Source organism: Euleptes europaea, chromosome 1 (assembly GCF_029931775.1).
Source record: "Euleptes europaea isolate rEulEur1 chromosome 1, rEulEur1.hap1, whole genome shotgun sequence".
NCBI classification, from domain to species: domain Eukaryota; kingdom Metazoa; phylum Chordata; class Lepidosauria; order Squamata; family Sphaerodactylidae; genus Euleptes; species Euleptes europaea.
The window spans coordinates 40,680,288-40,700,314 of record NC_079312.1 but is presented as its reverse complement, the minus strand read 5'-3'; the positions used below and the strand labels follow the sequence as shown (position 1 = coordinate 40,700,314).

Sequence of the window (20,027 nt, the reverse complement as noted above, 5' to 3'; positions counted from 1 at the left end):
AGGGAGCAGATATGGTGTCTGTGGGCATTTGAGTGTTCTTCCTATCTTTTTCCTTTCTTGGAAGGCATAGGAGAAGAGTATGGATGTATCTGGAGCCACACTTTGTTGGATATTGCTCTATGGTAATTATTCCCCTCCTGGATTTTAGTGTGTACATGAGAAAAAATCCAAGACATCATGATAGCATAGTATCTATTGGACCCCGTTTGCCTATCTTTAGCTATCCATTCCTATGTATGTATGTATGTATTTATTTATTTAAAACATTTATTAGCCACCTTTCTTCCTTATGGAGCTCAAGGTGGCTTACAACATAGATAAAAAACATAAAATAACATTCATTTAAAAACATAAAACCCAGAATTTAACATCACAACTCAGGACTGCTAGTAAACTTAACCAAGTGTGGTGCTAAATAAAACCATCTTCATCTGCCTAGTAAAGATTGAAAGGGAGGAGCAGGTGCACCTCCCTGGGAAGGTTGTTCCACAATTGTGGGGCTACCACTGAAAAGGCCCTCTCTTGTGTACTCATCAAACAAGTTCTTTGATTGATAGGACAGTTATCCCTGCGATCTTCATTCCTGAGCAGAAATATCTGGTAGAAGACATCAGTCCCAAGCCATGTACGACTTTAAAGGTCAAAACCAACACCTTGATTGGGCTTGGATGTGGATTGGTAGCCAATATAATTGCTGTAAAATCAGGGTCACAAGCACCCGACACCTGGCTTCGACCAGCAGTCTAGCAACAGCATTCAGCACTAGCTGCAGCCTCTGAATACTCTTCAAGGGTAGCCCCAAGTAGAGCACACTGCAATAGTCCAGTCTAAGTATAACCAAGACATAGATTACTGTGACTACATCTGACCAACCCAGGAATGGACACAGTTGGTGCACCAGCCAAAGCTGGACAAAAACGCTCCAAACAACTGCAGACCTGGCTTTTCTAGGGGAGTGTAACCCCATCCAAGAAAGGAGAGCTCTCAGGTCCCAGGTCTTCCTTTCTGCTAACCCAGAGAACCTCTGCCTCACTAATCTGTCCATCTAATTCATCCTTCCTCCAAGGAGCTCAGAGTGTTTTTCATGGTTATCTCTTCTTCCATCATATGGTGGACAATGGAATGACCATGAAAATCATCCTGAGCTCCTTGGAGGAAGGGTAGCATATATATGTGGGAATGGTTGGATAGAGGAATATATCCGTTGGATGGAAGATATGAAGAAGCCCTTTTTCAGGAATGGCCTCCTCCACTTTGGCCACTTTCTGTTTACCCTTTCGGTTGCCTTGTCCTTGCAGTTGCATTAATGGAGCTTGGGTTCCTAATGGGTGTTAGTACCTGGGGTGAGCCAGCTTGAAAGAATTCTGAGAAGACAACCCCTATTTGATAGTGTGCACAAGTAAGAAAGGAAGTACTTGAGGAACTGCTTAAAGCTGTCAGGTTGATGCATGAGGCTGTGAGGTCTTGTGTCCCTTATGCTTGATAAGGAGCCAGCTTGGTGCGGTGGTTTGGAGTGGTGGACTCTAATCTGAAGAACCGGGTTTGATTCCCGACTCCACCACATGAGCAGCAAATGTTAATCTGGTAAACCGGGTTGGTTTCCCCACTCCTCCACATGAAGCCAGCTGGGTGACCTTGGGCTAGTCCCACTCTCTAAGCCCCACTCATCACACAGGGTGTCTGTTGTGGGGAGGGGAAGGGAAGGTGATTGTAAGCCAGTTTGATTCTTCCTTCAGTGGTAAAGAAAGTCGGCATATAAAAACCAACTCTTTCTTCTTCTTCTTCTTCTTCTTCTTCTTCTTCTTCTTCTCCTTTTTCCTCCTCCTCCTCCTCCTCCTCCTCCAAAATGTATGATCCTTCAGGCTAAATCCATCATTGCATTTACCCAGTGTTGCTTTTTTAAAGATGGAGACTCACCAGAATTTATTTTAGTTTCTGAGAGTCTAAACCAGCCTGAGGTTTATTGGTTGTGCTACTCTTAGGCACTGTCACCACATTCGCAATGAAGGCCTATATTTTTAATCTGCTTTCACTAGCCCAGTCTTACAGGCAACGTTGGTATTTGTTTTTCATCTGTTTCCATTTACAAAAATGTGTGTTAAAATAATCTGTGCTGCTTAACCCCTCTGTATACTTACCAATGGAACAGCTATAACTTATATTCAAAATGTAGCGTACGAAAGAATAAAGCTCCATTTCTGCTTGGCGCTTTTCTTTGAAAGTCTGCGTATGGATATTACAGCCACTTGTGTAAAGGGGTACACTTTGAAATAAGACTGTGAAAATAGACTGTGAAATAAGCTTTTCACTGGTTTTAACTGGAATAGGTTTTCAGCTGTGAGATGTTGCCTATAGTATGCCCCCTCCCCCTTGAGGCTTGCCTGATACCTACCTTACTCTCTTATAGGTGATGGGCAGAAACATTTTCCACAGACTTTTAACTAGGGATTTAATCTTTTTTAGTGTTGTCATCTTCTAGCCTGAGAAATCTTACATAGATCTTTTAGGATGCCAGATGTTTACCATATCATAAAAGTGAGAGGTAACATCCTTTCCTCCCAGAAGAGAGAGAAACATTGCCTTTTATGATGTAAGCTCATGGTCTCTTGTAGAGATGGGGCTTGGGCATCTGGCAGGGATAGGATTACACTCATGCTACAACTGCAGCTACTGTGGGAAGAAATTTTTTCCACAACCATTCGTGGTATACTGAATCCTAAAAAAAGAACATTGCAGAGCTTGAGAAGGTGCAGAAAGGAGCAACCAAAATGATCAGGGGACTAGAGCAACTGCCCTATGATGAGCTGTTAAAACACTTAGGGCTGTTTAGCTTGGAAAGAAGGTGGTTAAGGGGAGACATGATAGAGGTCTATAAAATTATGCATGGTTTGGACAGAGTGGACAAGGAGAAGCTTTTCTCCCTCTCTCAAAATACTAGCATGCGGGATCGTCTACTGAAGCTGGAGGGTAAGAGATTCAAAACTGATAAAAGGAAGTATTTCTTCACACAACGCATAATGGTGGTGGCTGCCAACTTGGAAGGCTTTAAGAGGGGAGTGGACATGTTCATGGAGGAGAGGGGTATTCACGGCTACTAGTTAAAATGGATACTAGTCATGATGCATACCTATTCTCTCCAGGATCAGAGGAGCATGCTTATTATATTAGGTGCTGTGAAACAGGTAGGATGCTGCTGGAGCTGTCTTGTTTGTGGGCTTCCCAGAGGCACCTGGTTGGCCACTGTGTGAACAGACTGCTGGACTTGATGGGCCTTGGTCTGATACAGCATGGCTTTTCTTATGTTCTTGTGTTTTTGCTTTTTGATACAAAACCTAGTAGTATTTAGTAGTAGTATCCTACATATACAAGTAGTTCTTTTGGTTACTTCTTCAGTTACTGGTTTGATCTAATCAGTAGTGATTTACTGTAGTTGGGTCACTCAAATAGGTTCCATTGATGGAGTCAGAAAACCATTATGGCCGTTGGGACATAACTGTACACACAGTCAACACAAACCCAAAAGCGTTGGAACTGTTCCATTGTATGGCGCTCTACTGCACGATTACTGTGCTTTTCCCCCTTTCTCTTGCCTGTGTTCTGTGACTAGGCTCACGATGTGCGGCAGACACAGCATGGTCAGTTGTTTTAATGCTGATGTCACTTACTCTTGTAGATATGCCAAATGTGCTATTGTATATTGTATGGTGGCTTTGTTATCAGCACATAAGGCTATGATAACAACCTGTCAATGTTGCTACTGCACAAAAGAACCACAACTAATTTGGCTAATCTGACATTTGTGCAAAGAGGAAGAACCCATGAATGTTAGCAAAAACAAGTCTGTCGCTTACAGGACAGAGTCTTCTAGCATCAGGCAGACCGTGAATAATCCCACTTATATCACAATAAATCCCCAGGTGGAGGGGAACAGATTAATTTCCCACCTAATACATGGGAGACCATGTCTACCGCTCTAAAGTTATTCTTAAACATTGAAAGTCTTCCTGTTAGCTCTGGATGGGATTGTGTGCCGATCAGTAGCTCCCCCCACCCCCAACAAAAGCTCTAAGTGTTTCGGTTCGAATGGTCTTTGTAAACCCTTGTGTGTATAAAGTGCTGTCAAATCACAGTCGACTCATGGCAACCCAGCATGGTTTTCAAGGCAAGAGACAAACAGAGGTGGTTTGCCATTGCCTTCCTTTGCATAGTGACCCTGGTATTCCGTGGTGGTCTCCCATCCAAATACTAGCCAGGACCGACCCTGCTTAGCTTCTGAGATCTGATGAGATCAGGCTAATTTGGGACATCCAGGTCAGGGCCTGGAGTTACTAGGTTAACAATAAAGAGAAGCTGAGGCTTGACATACTAGGCAACAATCACAAGGCATAATGTAGTGGTTAAGAGAGGTGGTTTGGAGTGGTGGACTCTGATCTGGAGAACCGGGTTTGAGTCCCCACTCTTCTACATGAGCGGCGGATGCTAATCTGGTGAACCAGATTGGTTTCCCCACTACTACACATGAAGCCAGCTGGGTGGCCTTGGGCAAGTTACAGCTCTGTTAGAGCTCTCTCAGCCCCACCCACCTCACAGGGTATCTCTTGTGGGGAGGGGAGGGGAAGGTGATTGTAAGCCGGTTTGAGTCTCCCTTAAGCGGTAGAGAAAGTCGACATATAAAAACCAACTCTTCTTCTTCTTCTTCTTAATTATTATAATTTTGTCAAGTCAGTAAGTCTTCTGCTAACAGGGAAGGTTGTTTTATTCAGTCCCATGCTGTGGAAAGTCATACTTAGAGGAGAAAACTATGTTCAGCTCTGTGTGTGTCTCAGTAAAAAAACTATAGGCCAAGGGCATAGTAGTTGTGTGATTTTGTTTATCAAAGGGACTACGATGTCATTCTCATGAACTGCAAAATTGCAGTTGGATGTTAGAATATAAAGTCTGAAGAAGCCAACATATTTTCAAGCCAATGTAATTACAACACGAAACAAGATGAAACCGGGGTCTATGTGCATAGAACACATTGCTTTTTTCCAGCAGTGTTCTATGTGTTTGAAACACAAGCTTTTTCCAGCAGCGCAAACGCATAGCTTTTTTCCAGCAGCGTGTTTGTTAGTTGCACACAGCAGCAGGATTCCCAATTACAGTACAGGATTGGCCAGCAACCACCAGCTGACCACGGGATTAAGTGCATCTTGGCACGGAGAGCTCATACTGCCGGATAAGTCATAATTATTTTCCCTGGTATTCTAAGAAGTTACCACAGTGTTCACAAGTGATTGGATGTTGTTTTTCATCTAAACGTCTACCATAGGGACTCAGATACATGGACTATTCATGTAATGTTTAGTTCCGTTTGTGCATTTGAGTAACGGTATTACTATCCACTGTGATGGTTTATTTTACGTTGTAATGTTAAGGGCATAATAGAATATTGCAATAACACCCTTAGTGTCATTAATTTTATTAGTGGCTGTGTACTGAAAGTAAATTTCCTACATAGGATTTTTCCACAGCATGATCTCAGTGCACATCTTACTACCTGGAGGTTGGCAACCCTAGACATCAAGATTAGGGAAAAGTTTTTAATTCCCTCTCTTTTAAACTCTTTTAAATTAACAAAAAAAATTGATTTGGGGAAAATTATAATATTTAAGGCTCTATTAGTACAATATTGGTTAAAAATGTGCCCCCTAGGTGATAAGGAGATGTCATTTTCACAAGTATTCTGTGGTATGGCATGCCAAATTTCAGATTTATGATGGAGGTGGACAAACTCTGTCAAAGGACCTGAGAGACCTGGACTATTTCCAGTTTTTGAGGGTCCTAGACCGAATAAAAATAAAGACAACACTTGGGCCCCTTTTCACATCGCCATTCTAAACCAGCTGTTCTCTGTAGTTGGTCCGGTTCCAATACAGGCAATATTGGGAGGGGGGTTTCATACAGTGTATTTCAATCCATTTATGAGCAGTGTCTGAAGCGCTCCGGCCATTTTGAACGGTGCTTCGTTTTGCCTCCATCCTTTTTCACTCTGCAAAAAAAGGCAGGTGGAAAAGAAGGGGCGCTTGTTGGAAGCACCTCAGACAATTCAAACACCACACTACAGCAATTTAGAAACGCAAAGGAGACTAGGAAACAGAAGAAAGCAGTTTTCAAAAAAAACTGGCACAGCCCCGCTTTGCAAATGGGACAGAAGCAGTTTTGTATGAAAAGGTTTGTAAAAAACAAATTAAAAAAACAACAACCCATTAACAACCAGGAGCCAAAACGGTTGTATCTGAAGTGACACAAAATATCCATTAGCAACCAACTGCTAAAACGGATTATAGGGGCGTTTTGAAGGGGGCATAGTATTGCCATCCATTGGCTGGCAATCAGTGGAAGACTTGGAGGCAAAGACAGGCAGGAATAGTGTCATGCTATGCTACAAAGTGATTTCCTGCTGAAAAACTGGAAGTGACATCCCCATGCCTCAGAAACCCTCTAGGAAACCCCCTGACCTTTATGATTATTACCAATGTAGATGCAGATCTGCCAGTGATCAATGCAGACGGTCTTTGCTACTTGTCCTAATTTATTTACAGTGCAATCCTGAACAGAGTTGCGCCCTTCTAAGCCCTTTGAAGTTGATGGACTTAGGAGAGTGGAGCCGTGTTTAGGGCTGCTTAGGCTCTTGTTTCATTTTCCCTCGATTTTGATATTTTTTTTTCTCATATCATATTACTGTTTCTTTCATTTAGGCCTGAAAAGTTAACTCGTGGTCTTGTAAAAAACATTGTTTTTAATATATAGCAAAAAAGTAATTTCAGTGTGCGTGTGATTATATAATTTTAAGCACGTTTACCTCACTGGAAATTTTTCCTAATTGATTTTATCATGTCTATTTTTTACGTGGGCATTCTGCCTTTCTGCCCTATGAGGGCTCCTCAGGCAATCAAAGTGCACTATTATACAAATGTGACATGAAAAACATTAAAAGAAAAAAACATAAAACACACACACAAAATCCCAGGCCAAGACAGACTAATAATGGCAGTGACAGCAATCACATAAAATACTTCCGTATGTCCCATGAGATAAAAAGATCTTATGAAAAACCTGAAGGGATATAATATTCCTGCAAATTGTCAGAGTCAGGCCCACCTGCCTCTGGGGTTTTAAAATGGGGTTTCTGAAATGAGAGGTTTTAGAGTCAAACCCTCTTGGAAATTTCGTCTTTTGAGCTGCAAGCCCTTCTCCCTAAATCCACATGCGTAGGGGGTGAGGTGGAATTAAATTTGTCTGTGTTGAAGGAAAAGGCCCATACTTTGTTATTACTTGAAAAATGCCAGAGCCTGTGGAAACAAAAATAGGTTCAACTCCAGTTAATCTTGACTCAACTGAAGCTGTGATGATATGAACAGGTTCCATTCCCTTTTTTGGAATTGTGTTAAATTAGCTTATGTATCTGTATGGAACAACGTATGACTTCTAATTTCCCCTCATTCATATCATAGATCATTCTGATCTATTCAAGTCCCTGATCTATTCAAGTCCAATAGGTTCTTTAGCAAATTTTGGGTTGGAACCCTCAAACCACCAGCACAAAGAGTATGCACAGGATGATCTTCTCTGTTTTGCCATGCCCTCAAAAGCTGGAAGTAGCCCACAGAGGGGCTGTGGCTCAGTGATAGAGCATCTGCTTGCCATGCAGAAGGTCCCAGGTTCAATCCCTGGCATCTCCAGTTAAAGGGACTAGGCAAGTAGGTGATATGAAAGACCCCTGCCTGAGACCCTGGAGAGCCGCTGCCAGTCTGAGTAGACAATACTGACTTTGATGGACCAAGGGTCTGATTCGGTATAAGGCAGCTTCATGTGTTCATGTGTGTGTCTCTCTGGTCCTCTGAGGGAGTTTGTCCACTTCCATCATGAATCTGAAATTTGCCATGCCACACCACAGAATTCTTTTAAAAGTGACATCTCCTTATCAACGCTGTGCAGGGGGAGCAACAAGGGTGGGTGGCAACGTCTTGCCCTGGTGTGGGAGGACAAGTGGGGTGGACAGCAGCTTCTCACCATTCCTTGCTGGAGGAGGCAAGCTGTCACTTTCCTGCCTATGGCACCAAAAGCCCTTGGGCTGGCCCGAATTGTTCGGTTGATCTTACATCGAAAGTAATTAAAACATAAAAGTAATGGAGAGGAGTGATAGCCAGCATGGTACAGAGCTTAGAGTGTCAGATTGGGATCTTGGAGACCCAGGTTTGAATCCATACTCTGCCATAGAGGCTTGTTGGGTAACCTTGGGCCAGTCACTCTTTCTCAGGATAACCTACCTCACATGGTACATTGTTGTTGTTCAAAGGACAAAATGGAAGACAAGAGAACAATGTTGTAAGCTTGTTTGTTTGTTTGGGTCCCTCTTGGAGAGAAAAGCAGGGTATAAATGTCAGAATGAATAATCTGCCTAGTGGTGCATGTGACATTATATAAATATCACTTCCATGGAGTGGCAAAGAATCTTCCCTCAAGTTACATTTACTAGTGAAAGTGAGAGAGTTTCATATTTACCTTTGATGAGTGAACTTGGCTCACTTCCTGAAGCTATCTGGACTGTTTGATTTTTCATATAGCCGAAATTCCGCCACTGTTGCCTCAGCTGAATCTCATCCAGCTCAATTGTTTAAAGTGGTTCAACACCTGATAACACCTAAGCTTGATCTAGTTAAGGATGACCTAGCGAATGATGGCAATCTGGCCCCAAGCTGTGACATTTTTGCAAGATTGTTTGCTGATAAAATCTCTTTCATCAGTTGGGACTTGGAAGCCAAACTGAGAGTAGATCTCGTACCTGAGATGTACCTGAACTTGTCCTTTTGTTATGGACAGATTGGCATTTCCAACGGATGCTGACAGTTTTGAGCTACCACCTGTGCTTTTGATCTGTTCTGGCTTGTAAAATTATGCTCAGGAAATGTCTTGGAACCTCTGGTTGAAATCATTCATGCCTCCTTGACCAAGGAAGTTATCCCTAGTTCTTTGAAGGAAGCATTTATTAGAAGTAGTCTGCTAAAAAAAATCTTAACTGACATGAGATGATGTGGCCAACTGTAGCCCAGGCTCCAACATGCGTTTTAAAGGGATGATTGTTGAGCATGTGGGGGCAGAGCAACACCACGGGTTCTTGGTTGACACATCTGTGCTTAACCCATTTCAGTCTGGCCTCAGGTCTTGGATCTGAACTGAGATGGCTTTAGTTGCATTTAGGGATTATCTTCAGAAGAAGAAGGAGGAGGAGGAGGAAGAGGAGGAGTTGGTTTTTATATGCCGACTTTCTCTACCATTTAAGGAAGAATCAAACTGGCTTACAATCACCTTCCCTTCCCCTCCCCACAACAGACACCCTGTGAGGTAGGTGGAGCTGAGAGAGCTCTAAGAGAACTGTGATTAGGCCAGGGTCACCCAGCTGGCTTCATGTGTAGGAGTGGGGAAACCAACCCAGTTCACCAGATTAGCGTCCACCGCTCATGTGGAGGAGCGGGGAATCAAACCCAGTTCTCCAGATTAGAGTCCGCCGCTCCTAACCACCGGTCTTAACCACTACACCACGCTGGTTCTCAGCTGGACAGAGTCAGTCATCCTTTGCTGATGCTGCTAGGCCTTTGATACAGACAATTTATCACTTCATCCTTGTTCATCAGCTGGAATATTCAGTTGTGTTGGAGGAGTAGCTGTTCAGCAGTTTCTGTCCCTTTTTTTGTCTGTTGGATACTGTGTGTGTGTAAAGTGCCGTCAAGTCGCAGCCGACTTATGGCGACCCCTTTTGGGGGTTTTCATGGCAAGAGACTAACAGAGGTGGTTTGCCAGTGCCTTCCTCTGCACAGCAACCCTGGACTTCCTTGGTGGTCTCCCATCCAAATACTAACCAGGGCTGACCCTGCTTAGCTTGTGAGATCTGACAAGATCAGGCTAGCCTGGGCCATCCAGGTCAGGGCCTGTTGGATACTAGTGGAGCACAATCAATAGATGTACCCGGTCTGGTGAGGTGCCTCGAGGTTCTGTTTGATCCTTAAGCCCTTCACTATTTAGCTGAGGCCACTGAATGAGATTGTCTGAATCTTTGGGGTTGGATGTCATCGGTATGCGGATGACATCCCACTCTACACTTCATTATCTAAGCCTTCACATGGATCTGTCCTGGCTCTGAAGCAGTGTTTTGAGGCCGTGATCAGCAGGCAAAGGCAGGACCAGCTGAATCTGAATCCTGACAAGACTGAGGTAATGCTGTTAGGGATATATGCCCACAAGGGAAACCCTGCAAGGAGGTGTAATTCTTCTGTGTGGTGAGCTGCTTTGGGTCCCCGCTGGGGAGAAAAGGGTTCTATAAATAATATCTCAATAAAGAAAGTGAGCTCTGCATTTTAGTTTTTGAAGAATTGGGCATGTTGTATAAGAAATCACATGAGTTGCTGCAGTGGGAAGCAAAGGCTCATAACCCAGCTAATAACTCAGTTGCCCCAATTCATCCTTGATACAGAGAAGTCATGCCAGCTCTTGATCTGATCGCTGTGCAGAAATCCTGCAGAAACTGATTGGCCTAATTAAGCCCACAAACTGAAAGTGTTACCCGCTTTTCTGCCAATACTCACATGTGCCTTTTAATGTAATGAAATAAATTTCACCCCAGTTCCTAGATCTGGTTACACTGTGTGTTGAGAGGAAGCATTTTCTCATCCCTTTCAGCCACTCTTTTTGTTCTGGCCCCAAACTGGAACAGACGGGGTGCCCTGATTTTATTTTATTGTTTTGGCTGGAAACCTGACCATCCACTTTTAGCGCTAGAGTGGGCTTTCCTTTATGCTAGGTTATAGCATTAAGAAATATTTTTTTCAGTGGACTTGATTTAGCAATCTCTTCTTTCTGCCAGCAACCAGGCTTCCTGAATAGAACTGTGTTTCTAATGAGAATGGTGGTATGAGTGAACCTTTTCTTTGTTCAGCGCTATCATACAAAGTCTATAGGGTTACATTGCTATGATAGCTGGAAAACCGTGTGAATGGCTGTGCTTCTGAGCTGTCAACGCTCAACACCATTTCCTAAAACCAATGCCCATCTTCATGATTCTGATATAGTAATTTTTAATCTCCTCTTCTTTTTATAGTGATGAAAATACAAGAAAAGATCTAAAAACTTTGCCTGTCTTTCCTACCAAGACGCTTCAGGAACACCCATCTCTCGGCTATTGGTAAGAACCATTTGTTGATCTATTACATTTGTCTTCTGCCCTTTTTCCAAACAGCTTGGCCTATCATGGTTATTTTACTCATGGCGACCCTATGAATCAATGTCATCTAATATGTCCTTTTATTAATAGCCTTGCTCAGGTCTTGCAAATTGAGGGCTGTGACTTCCTTTATTGAGTCAATTCATCTCTTTTGGGGTCTTCTTCATTTCCTGCTGCCTTCAACTTATTTTGGTTATTTTGGTCTGTGTTATTTGCATAATAACCCTACAAGATCCCTCAAGGAGCCATGAAGTTGCCAAGTTTCACAGCTATGTGTTAGGGAGGTGTTAAATCTACTTTGTTTTGACCCTAATCCAACCCTCTGTCTGGTACATCATGCTGACTCCTACAACCAACTAAACATACACATGTAAATCTTTTTCTGACAGTTGACCTTTGCTTCCCAGTACTAAGTGTTTTAAAACTGTTGGGCAAATAGTGTAGATATATTTAATCCCAGACTCTGGAAGTAAACACTACCAAAGTTGAGGAAACTTTAGATAAACCTAAACCCAGGTCCTGGGCTTCACAACGAGTTTACATATTTAAAACGTTAGCTCAGCGTGTGAACCGTTTACAGAGACTTAAGAGTTTAGTTCAAAGACTACTCAATAGTAAATGGCTTGTGAAATGCTGCTGGAAATTCCAGTCAAAACTAATGTTGGCAAATGAGGGCAATTAAATTACAGAGATGTCCCTAACTGCTTGAAGCAGCATTAATCTTTTAGCAGAAATATAGCACACTGCACCTTCTATGATAGCTGTAAAATACAAGAAAGTTTTTGCTTCATATTATCAAGTTAATTTTTTCTTTATAAATTGAAGTCCCACAATGAATTCTCTTTCTTTGCTTCTTCTAGTAGTAGAGGACATTTCCTAGACCATGTACAATAGTGTAGTCCTTAGGTCTGTAATCCTGCATATTGAAGTCAATGGGATTTAAGTAGTGTGCCTATGTGCAGGATTAGTACCCCGCTGATTAAATGAGATTTACAAAAATACACACAACTCATTTCAGTGAACATAGCCCTATGGATTTTTTTTTTGCACACTATCAGTGTACACTCCCCAAATGTTGGTTATGGCAATAAATGTGTGTTGGATCATCTTCCATGTGGACCAATTCTACGTGGATCTTACCGTAGCATAACTAAAACAATCAACACATGGTGTGAGGGAAATGAGTTATGCGATTCCATTATTGTTAGGGATTATAACTAAATTGATAAAAGGAAGGTTTCATTTATAGTCCACTTTTCTCCCTGGGACTCAAGGACCGAAGCTGCATGAGCCATTTGTGGGAGAGGAAAAGAGAGAATATATTAGTCTGGACATAGCAGAATCTTCCATAGTCTATGTTGTATCTTTCTTTAGTGTAATATCGACAGTACTTTCTGATGCATGTGGATATGGCTGCCCCTCCCAATGTAATTCTACTCCATTTTACTGCTAAGTCTAACTGTGGTGATATGTGATGCCATCAAGTTATGTAAAAGGGGCGGGCATATATTGCCTAACAATGCTCTTGGCAAAAGCTTCTGGCAAGATTCAGCTATGCTGCATTGACACAGTTTGCCACTTTGGCACCAGTAATGAAATAATCCAAATGATATCCAATATAACTGGATTAATTATCTAACTCAAGTAAAAATTGCCTCACTACTTCCAAATGCAATCCAAAACATGTCCTTAAAAGCCGCATGCAGTTTGGGATTAGAGTATCCCCACATGAACCTGCGTGATCTTCAAGTGAACCTTCCCTTCTTTGCAAGCCTACTGCCCGGTGACAATGCCACAGTTATGAAACACCATCTCCAGAGAGGTACATTTTGACTGTTGTATTTGCCTGGTCACATTATGAGAAGACAAAAGTCACTGGAAAAGACAACCATGCTAGGAAATGTTGAAGGCAGCAGGAAAAGAGGAACACCCAACAAGAGATGGATTGACTCTATAAAGGAAGCCACGGCCCTCAGTTTTCAAGATCTGAGCAAGGCTGTTAAGGATTGGACGTTTTGGAGGACAGTGATTCATAGGGCTGCCATGAGTCAGAAGCGACTTGTTGGCACTTAACACACACACATTTGCCAGGTCCCTTAACGAAATTGCTACTTTTTGAATGTTCTTGCTATTTTTAAAATTTGTGATGCTCATTTGTTTTATTGACTGGTTTTATTGTTCTTGTTTTGTTCTACATCGTTTTGAAAGGAACTTGGCGATTTCAAGTGATTTCAGTCCAGTCAGTCAATAAATGGGATATAGACCCCCAATCCACTATATCAAGGAGAAGGCACATAATTCTGTGTCTCTCAGGTCTTGAATTAACAAGTACATTTTGCAGAGCAGTGGAGTATCTCTTGTCCATAATGAATGGATTTCCAGACACCACCACACATTTCTCAGCGTCAACCAGTTTTGTCTGTCTTCTAATGGGCTGTTCTCCTTGTTTCCACAGCGAGGACAGGGTCATTGAACATTACGTCAAAATTAAGGGGCTGACCAGAGGACAAGCCATTGTTCAGTAAGTAATGCCTTGGCTATTTTGGGAAGTGGTGGAATGGGAGGAGGGGCTTCAGCAACAATCTATTCATTTAGCAGTTGGTTAGTCACATGATGCCATGTGCAGGGGTATAGATAACACTGACATTTTTGCTTTTAAAAAACCCCTTACTTTAGGAGAGTGCCTTACAACTTTCACCAAAAAAGAAAAAAAAAGCTCCTCCATAATTTTCCTTCCAATCCTAGGCCAAAAGAATGCCAGTTAAGGATAACTTGTGTGATTGTTCTCTTTACCCAGTGTTATACATAGGGTTGCCAACCTCCAGATGCTAGCTGGAGATCTCCTGCTATTACAGCTGATCTCCAGCTGATAGAGATCAGTTCACCCAGACAAAATGGCTGCTTTGGCTATTGGACTCTATGGCATTGAAGTTCCTTCCCTCCCCAAACCCCGCCCTCCTCAAGCCCTGCCCCAAAAACCTCCCGCCGGTGGTGAAGAGGGACCTGGCAACCCTAGTTATACATTTTGTTTTACAAATTATTAGACTAAGACCCTTGTCCCAATCTTCATTCAGTTCCACTCAATGGAATACAGTTTAATAGTTTCATGTGGAAATAATAAAGTGTGGGGAGTTTGAAAAGGCCTGCAGCTTCAGCTTTAGTGATCCACACGCTCGCATCCTTCTTGAGGAAGGGTCAGTGTTACAGCATATGCTTGGCATGCAGACAGTTCCAGGTTCTAACCCTAGGATCTCCTATTTTAAAAGGTTACATTAGTAGTGATGTGAAAGACCTTTAGCTAACACCCTGGAGAGCCGCTGCCAGTCTGAGTAGACAATACTGATCTTGATAGACCACTCCACAACAGTGGTGGAAGAGGCATAGGGTTGCCGATCACCACTGGCCACTGGCAGGGAATGGTGGTGGGGGTATAGTTGCCAGATCCAGAATGGGAAATTCCTAGAGATTTGGGGATGGAGCTTGGGGAGGACAAGGATCTCAGTGGAGTACAATGCGTTAGAGTCCACCCTCCAAAGCATCTCTTTTCTCCAGAAGAACTGATCTCTATCGTCTGGAGATGAGCTGTAATTCCAGGGGATCCCCAGGACCCACCTGGAGGCTGGCATCCCTAGGCTGGATGTGAAGAGAAAAGTCTCACTTCCCAATATCTTGCAGAGGCACTCAAGACGCCAATGCGATGAGCCATATTAAAGTGCTGGATTGGGACCTGGGAGACCAAAGTTCAAATCCTCATTCAATCACAAACCTCTTGGATAATCTTAGGGAAGATACACACTCTCGCCCTGACCTGCCTCACTGAGTTGTTATGAGGGAGGGGTATGGCTGAATAGACAACCTTATGGTTTGCATGTTCCCATATTCAAGCCCCAGCATCTGCAGCTAAAAAAGAACACATAGCAGGTGACGTGAAAGATCTCTGCTTGAGATTCTGGAGCCCCACTAACAAGTGGAGTAGACAATACTGACTTGCGTGTAGGGTAGTTTCATATAGTGAGAGTAAAAGAGAGGAAGGGAACACCACATACACCACTCTGAGCTCCTTGGAGGAAGGGTAGGATAAAAACCTGATGAGTATATAGGAATCTAGATGTGGCCCTTTTGGCATTCTGCAACTCAACAGATTACTTCTGCCACATTTTAATCCTGCCCTTCCTACAAGGATCATCATATGTGGACCCCCAACCCTCCATTTTATCCTTACAAGAACCCTATGAGGGGAGGGGGAGTAGGCTGTGAGGATATGACTATCCCAAGAGCATCCTGTGAGTTTTATGTAGGGTTGCCAACTCCGGGTTTGGAAATAGCTAGAGATTTGCAGGTGGCGCCTAGGAGAGTGGGGTTTAGAGAGGGGAGGGTCCTTGGTTGGGTAGAATGCCCAACCTTCCAAAGCGGCCGTTTTGAATAAGTGTTTTAAATAAATAAATGTTTTAAATAAATAAATAAAGAGTAAGTGATTTATGTAGTCTTGAGATCAATTGTAATCCTGGAAGATCTCCAGTCCCCACCTGGAGGTTGGCAACCATAGCTTTAGGGAATACTGGAAATTTGAAATGAGGCTCCCCCCATCCTAGCCCAACACTCTTAACTACTGGAACTGTATACCAGCTCTCTCAATTCTCCACTTCCAGTAAGGCTTGTATACACCAGGTAAACTGATCTCTATCGGCTAGAGATCAGTTGTAATAGTGGGAGATCTCCAGCTAGTACCTGGAGGTTGGCGACCTTATGTCCATGGGTATCATGGCAGTCACCAGCACCATTCCTTGCATCTTCCAAGTTTTTTAGAAAGTGGGTGGGGCCAGGTGGGGCTCCTGTCCAGCAGAACATCTGATTGGCTGTGCAGAATAAAACAACATTGTTTGGTGGCAGCTGCCACCACAGTGGTGGTTTTATTCTCCCTCTCAGTCCTCATTCCCAATGTATTTTTTAAAATTGCTCCTCTTGTCTCCTGCGCTTGGGGTTCCTGTGTGTGTGTGTGTGTGTGTGTGTGGCACTGCCTCCTGTGGCAGCCGTTTTGTGATTGCACCCACCCCCTTGAGTCAGAATTCCAAAAGTGCCCACAGGCCCAGCTCTACCGGCTGCAGTACATTTAGTAGCTGAACATGAATGTCACAACCTGGACCATAACCAGAAACTGAACCAGCCGCAAAAATGATGTTGAGCAACTGCAGTTGGGTACTTGGCCGGTCAGATCTCATTTCCTGGTTATGTCTCTTGGAGGTTGTACACTTTACTACTCAGATTTCTGCCAGATAGCTGAGAAACAGGTCAGCTACCTTCACAATGCAGGCGTATTCAGGAGAACATAAGACTCCTTAGAATCCAGTGTGAGGAAAGCCTTCAAAGCTCTAGTATAGAGATCTTAGCCACAACAGCTGGAGCCAAGTTTCTAATGCTCAGCTGTCATAAAGGCACGCAGAAGAAGGTGAGCACCTGGCGAATTCCTCTGGAGGTCTGACAGCCTGAAAATACACTTTTTTCCATTTTACTGGGCTCTCTTGAGATTTTGACTTTGCAGTTAGCTGCTTTGCTTGAACTCCTTTGTAAACAGAATTCAAGCACAGGCATTGACTGATCTGTCCTCAAGCTACCCCCCTCCCTACTCCTGTATAAAACAAACTGCAATTTGAATTTAACTCGTGAAAAAAATGTGCTTACAGAAGACTGTGCAAAATAACTGACCCATTTACTTATTAATCTGTTTCTAGGTACATGAAAGTGGTGGAAGCTCTGCCTACTTACGGAGTCCATTATTATGGAGTAAAGGTTAGTAATCGCTGTAAGACTGGATGTTGTGTTTATTGTATGACATTGGAGTTGTCTGAGAGCTTAAATAAAAGCATGATGGGAAAAGCACTGCAAAAATAAAACCTCAGCATCTAGCAGTGTAGGGGAAGGACTGTGGCTCATAGTTAGAGCACCGCCTTCCATGTAAAAGGTCCCAGCTTCAAACACAGGCATTGCCAGCAAAAAAAAGGAGGTAGCAGGAAAGACCATTACCCATCTGAGATCCTAGAGAGCCAGTCTAAGCAGACAACAGCAAACAAACTAGACTCACAGTACAACCCGTTGAGCTTTTGGCAAAGAAGCTCCTATTAGGAGAAGACCCTCAGCTTACGCTCCAAACTGCCAAGTTCTGCGCTGTTGCTACTAAAATATGCAGAGCTTTATTAGAGAATAATTGTTAGAATATTTTACAATTTTATCAGTTTTAATGTGATAATTTTAACCAGGGGTTGCTTTTATTGACCTTACACCTTTATATGTACAGGCAGTCTGTAATTCTGCGATGCAAAACTATTGTGTCTGGAAATTTTGATGTGTTGGCACATGATTGGTCAGTCGACCATATTAATAAATTTGACTTGACTTGGCAGTACAACCCTAAGAATATTTCCCTAAGAGAAGAAGAAGAGTTGGTTTTTATATGCCGACTTTCTCTACCACTTAAGGAAGAATCAAACTGGCTTACAATCACCTCCCCTTCCCCTCCTCACAACAGACACCCTGCGAGGTAGGTGGGGCTGAGAGAGCTCGAACAGAACTGTGACTAGCCCAAGGTCACCCAGCTGGCTTCATGTGTAGGAGTTGGGAAACCAATCCAGTTCACCAGATTAGCCCCTGCCGCTCATGTGGAGGAGTGGGGAATCAAACCCAGTTCTCCAGATCAGAGTCCACTGGTCCAAACCACCACTCTTAACTACTACACCATGCTGGCTCTCCCTGGAATAGACCTGGATAGTATTCTGAGTAGACCTGCTTAGGATTGATTGCTCTCAAAGCTTGACTCAGTATAAGGCAGGTTAGATTGAGGGTCATAATTTTCCCATGGTAGTGGAAGAGAATGGATAATTAAGTCAAAACCATTCATTTTTTAAAAAAATAGGATGACTAAATGGAATAAGTCAAGCAATCCATTCTCTCCTTAAGATGCGGGGGCCCAGTTCAGAGCAGGGAAGGACATTAAGTATTCCCTTCCTTAGGGCCACGGTTTGTCTTACTGAGGCAAACCAACTGGACCACTGAGAAATCCTTGGTCTCACCCCTACCACGAACTCACAAGGTAGCCTTACACAAAGCATTTGTTCTCCGTCTCACCCTTCCACCCCCAGTTTGCAGTAGAACCACCAGTCTCTGGTAACAGAGTTGTTGTAAGGATTACTGAAGAAGAAGAGTTGATTTTCATACCTTGACTTTCTCCACCTTTAAGAAGTCTCAAAGTGGCTTACAATCACCTTCCCTTCCCACCCTCCCAACAAGCATCTTGTGAGGTAGGTGGGGCTGAGAGAGTTCGGAGAGAACTGTGACTAGCCCAGGGTCACCCAGCAGGCTGCATGTGGAGGAGTGGGGAAACAAACTCAGTTCTCCAGATTAGAGTCCACCACTCTTAACCACTACACCATGCTGACTTCATAACGTATATGGAGTACTTTGAATATACTACATGAAGTGCCTTGAATATATTAAAGGGCTACATGAATTCAAAGTATTATTAGTATTATTATTATTTTGTGCCCGAAAAAGAAGAACTTTGTGAAGCCTGAAAGCTTGCATGGACTTGTCAAGAGAAAGTGGCACAGTAAAAAAAAAAATGCTATCCTTTTACCTACTTCCGTTCTCTGTGTCTTTTGCATGTGGGCTTGTAAAACAATTTATGTAAGGGAGTAAACCTAAACGACGACTTTCTTTCTGAAGCGAGTCGACAAGACTGTACTTTGGAGGAAGCTGTTTCAGTCTCATGATTGTTTTTATTGCTCGCTGACTCTCCCCCACTTGTGCCCTGCCTGCAGCCCCCATTTCAAAGAATGTGAGCTTCTCCTCCCTGCTGCTTTTGGCCTGTTTGCACAGCATCTTCCAGCTGGGAAAGGAATGGCAGACCACTTTAAACAATAATCCTTGCTCAGCTGGCTGCAGGTGTGCTAACAGAGAGCGCCCTCCGTCTGCCTAACCTGCAGATACTTGTTGAAGAGTAAAGTAGTTAAATGTTAAATCAGCTCTGTGGTTTTTATTTTTCCCCCTCCCATTTTAATTACTCATATTCTTCGCGGTAGAGGTCTATAAAATCATGCGTGGTATGGAGAGAGTGGACAGGGAGAAGCCTTTCTCCCTCTCTCATAATGCCAGAACATGGGGTCATCTGCTGAAGCTGGAGGGTGAGAGATTCAAAACAGATAAAAGGAAGTATTTCTTCACACAATGCATAGTTAAATTGTGGAACTCCCTGCCCCAGGATGTGGTGATGGCGGCCAACTTGGAAGGCTTTAAGAGGGGAGTGGATATGTTCATGGACGGTAGGGCTATCCATGGCTACTAGTCAAAATGAATACTAGTCATGATGCATACCTATTGTCTCCAGGATCAGAGGAGCAGGCCTATTGTGTTATCTGCTGTGGAACACAGGCAGGATGGTGCTGCTGCAGTCGTCTTGTTTGTGGGCTTCCTAGAGGCACCTGGTTGGCCACTGTGTGAGCAGACTGTTGGACTTGATGGGCCTTGGTCTAGTCAAGCATGGCTTTTCTTATGTTCTTATGTTCTTTCTTTACAGGATAAACAAGGAATCCCATGGTGGCTTGGAATCAGTTATAAAGGAATTGGCCAGTACGACTTACAAGATAAGGTCAAGCCGAGGAAAGTAAGTGGATGTGTTTTGAACACACAGAGTGTAGTGGCAGAATAATAAAATAGATTGCCAGCAGTTGTTTCTCATGTTCACTGAAATAATTTGATCCAATGAAACGTCTTCAGT

General features: G+C 43.2%; 1 protein-coding gene and 1 non-coding gene across 2 annotated transcripts in view; both read left to right on the top strand.

Moving 5' to 3' along the window:
* The window catches only part of FRMD4B (FERM domain containing 4B), a 167,981-nt gene that overhangs the window by 87,063 nt on the left and 60,891 nt on the right, over positions 1–20,027 (top strand). The window contains exons 8-11 of the mRNA XM_056851063.1: positions 11,138–11,221; positions 13,716–13,781; positions 16,990–17,047; positions 19,827–19,913. Of these exons, the coding sequence (XP_056707041.1) occupies positions 11,138–11,221; positions 13,716–13,781; positions 16,990–17,047; positions 19,827–19,913 (295 nt within the window). The remainder of the gene's footprint in view (positions 1–11,137; positions 11,222–13,715; positions 13,782–16,989; positions 17,048–19,826; positions 19,914–20,027) is intronic.
* TRNAG-GCC (transfer RNA glycine (anticodon GCC)) lies at positions 7,653–7,724 on the top strand. Its single transcript has one exon. It is a non-coding gene; the product is annotated as a tRNA-Gly (tRNA).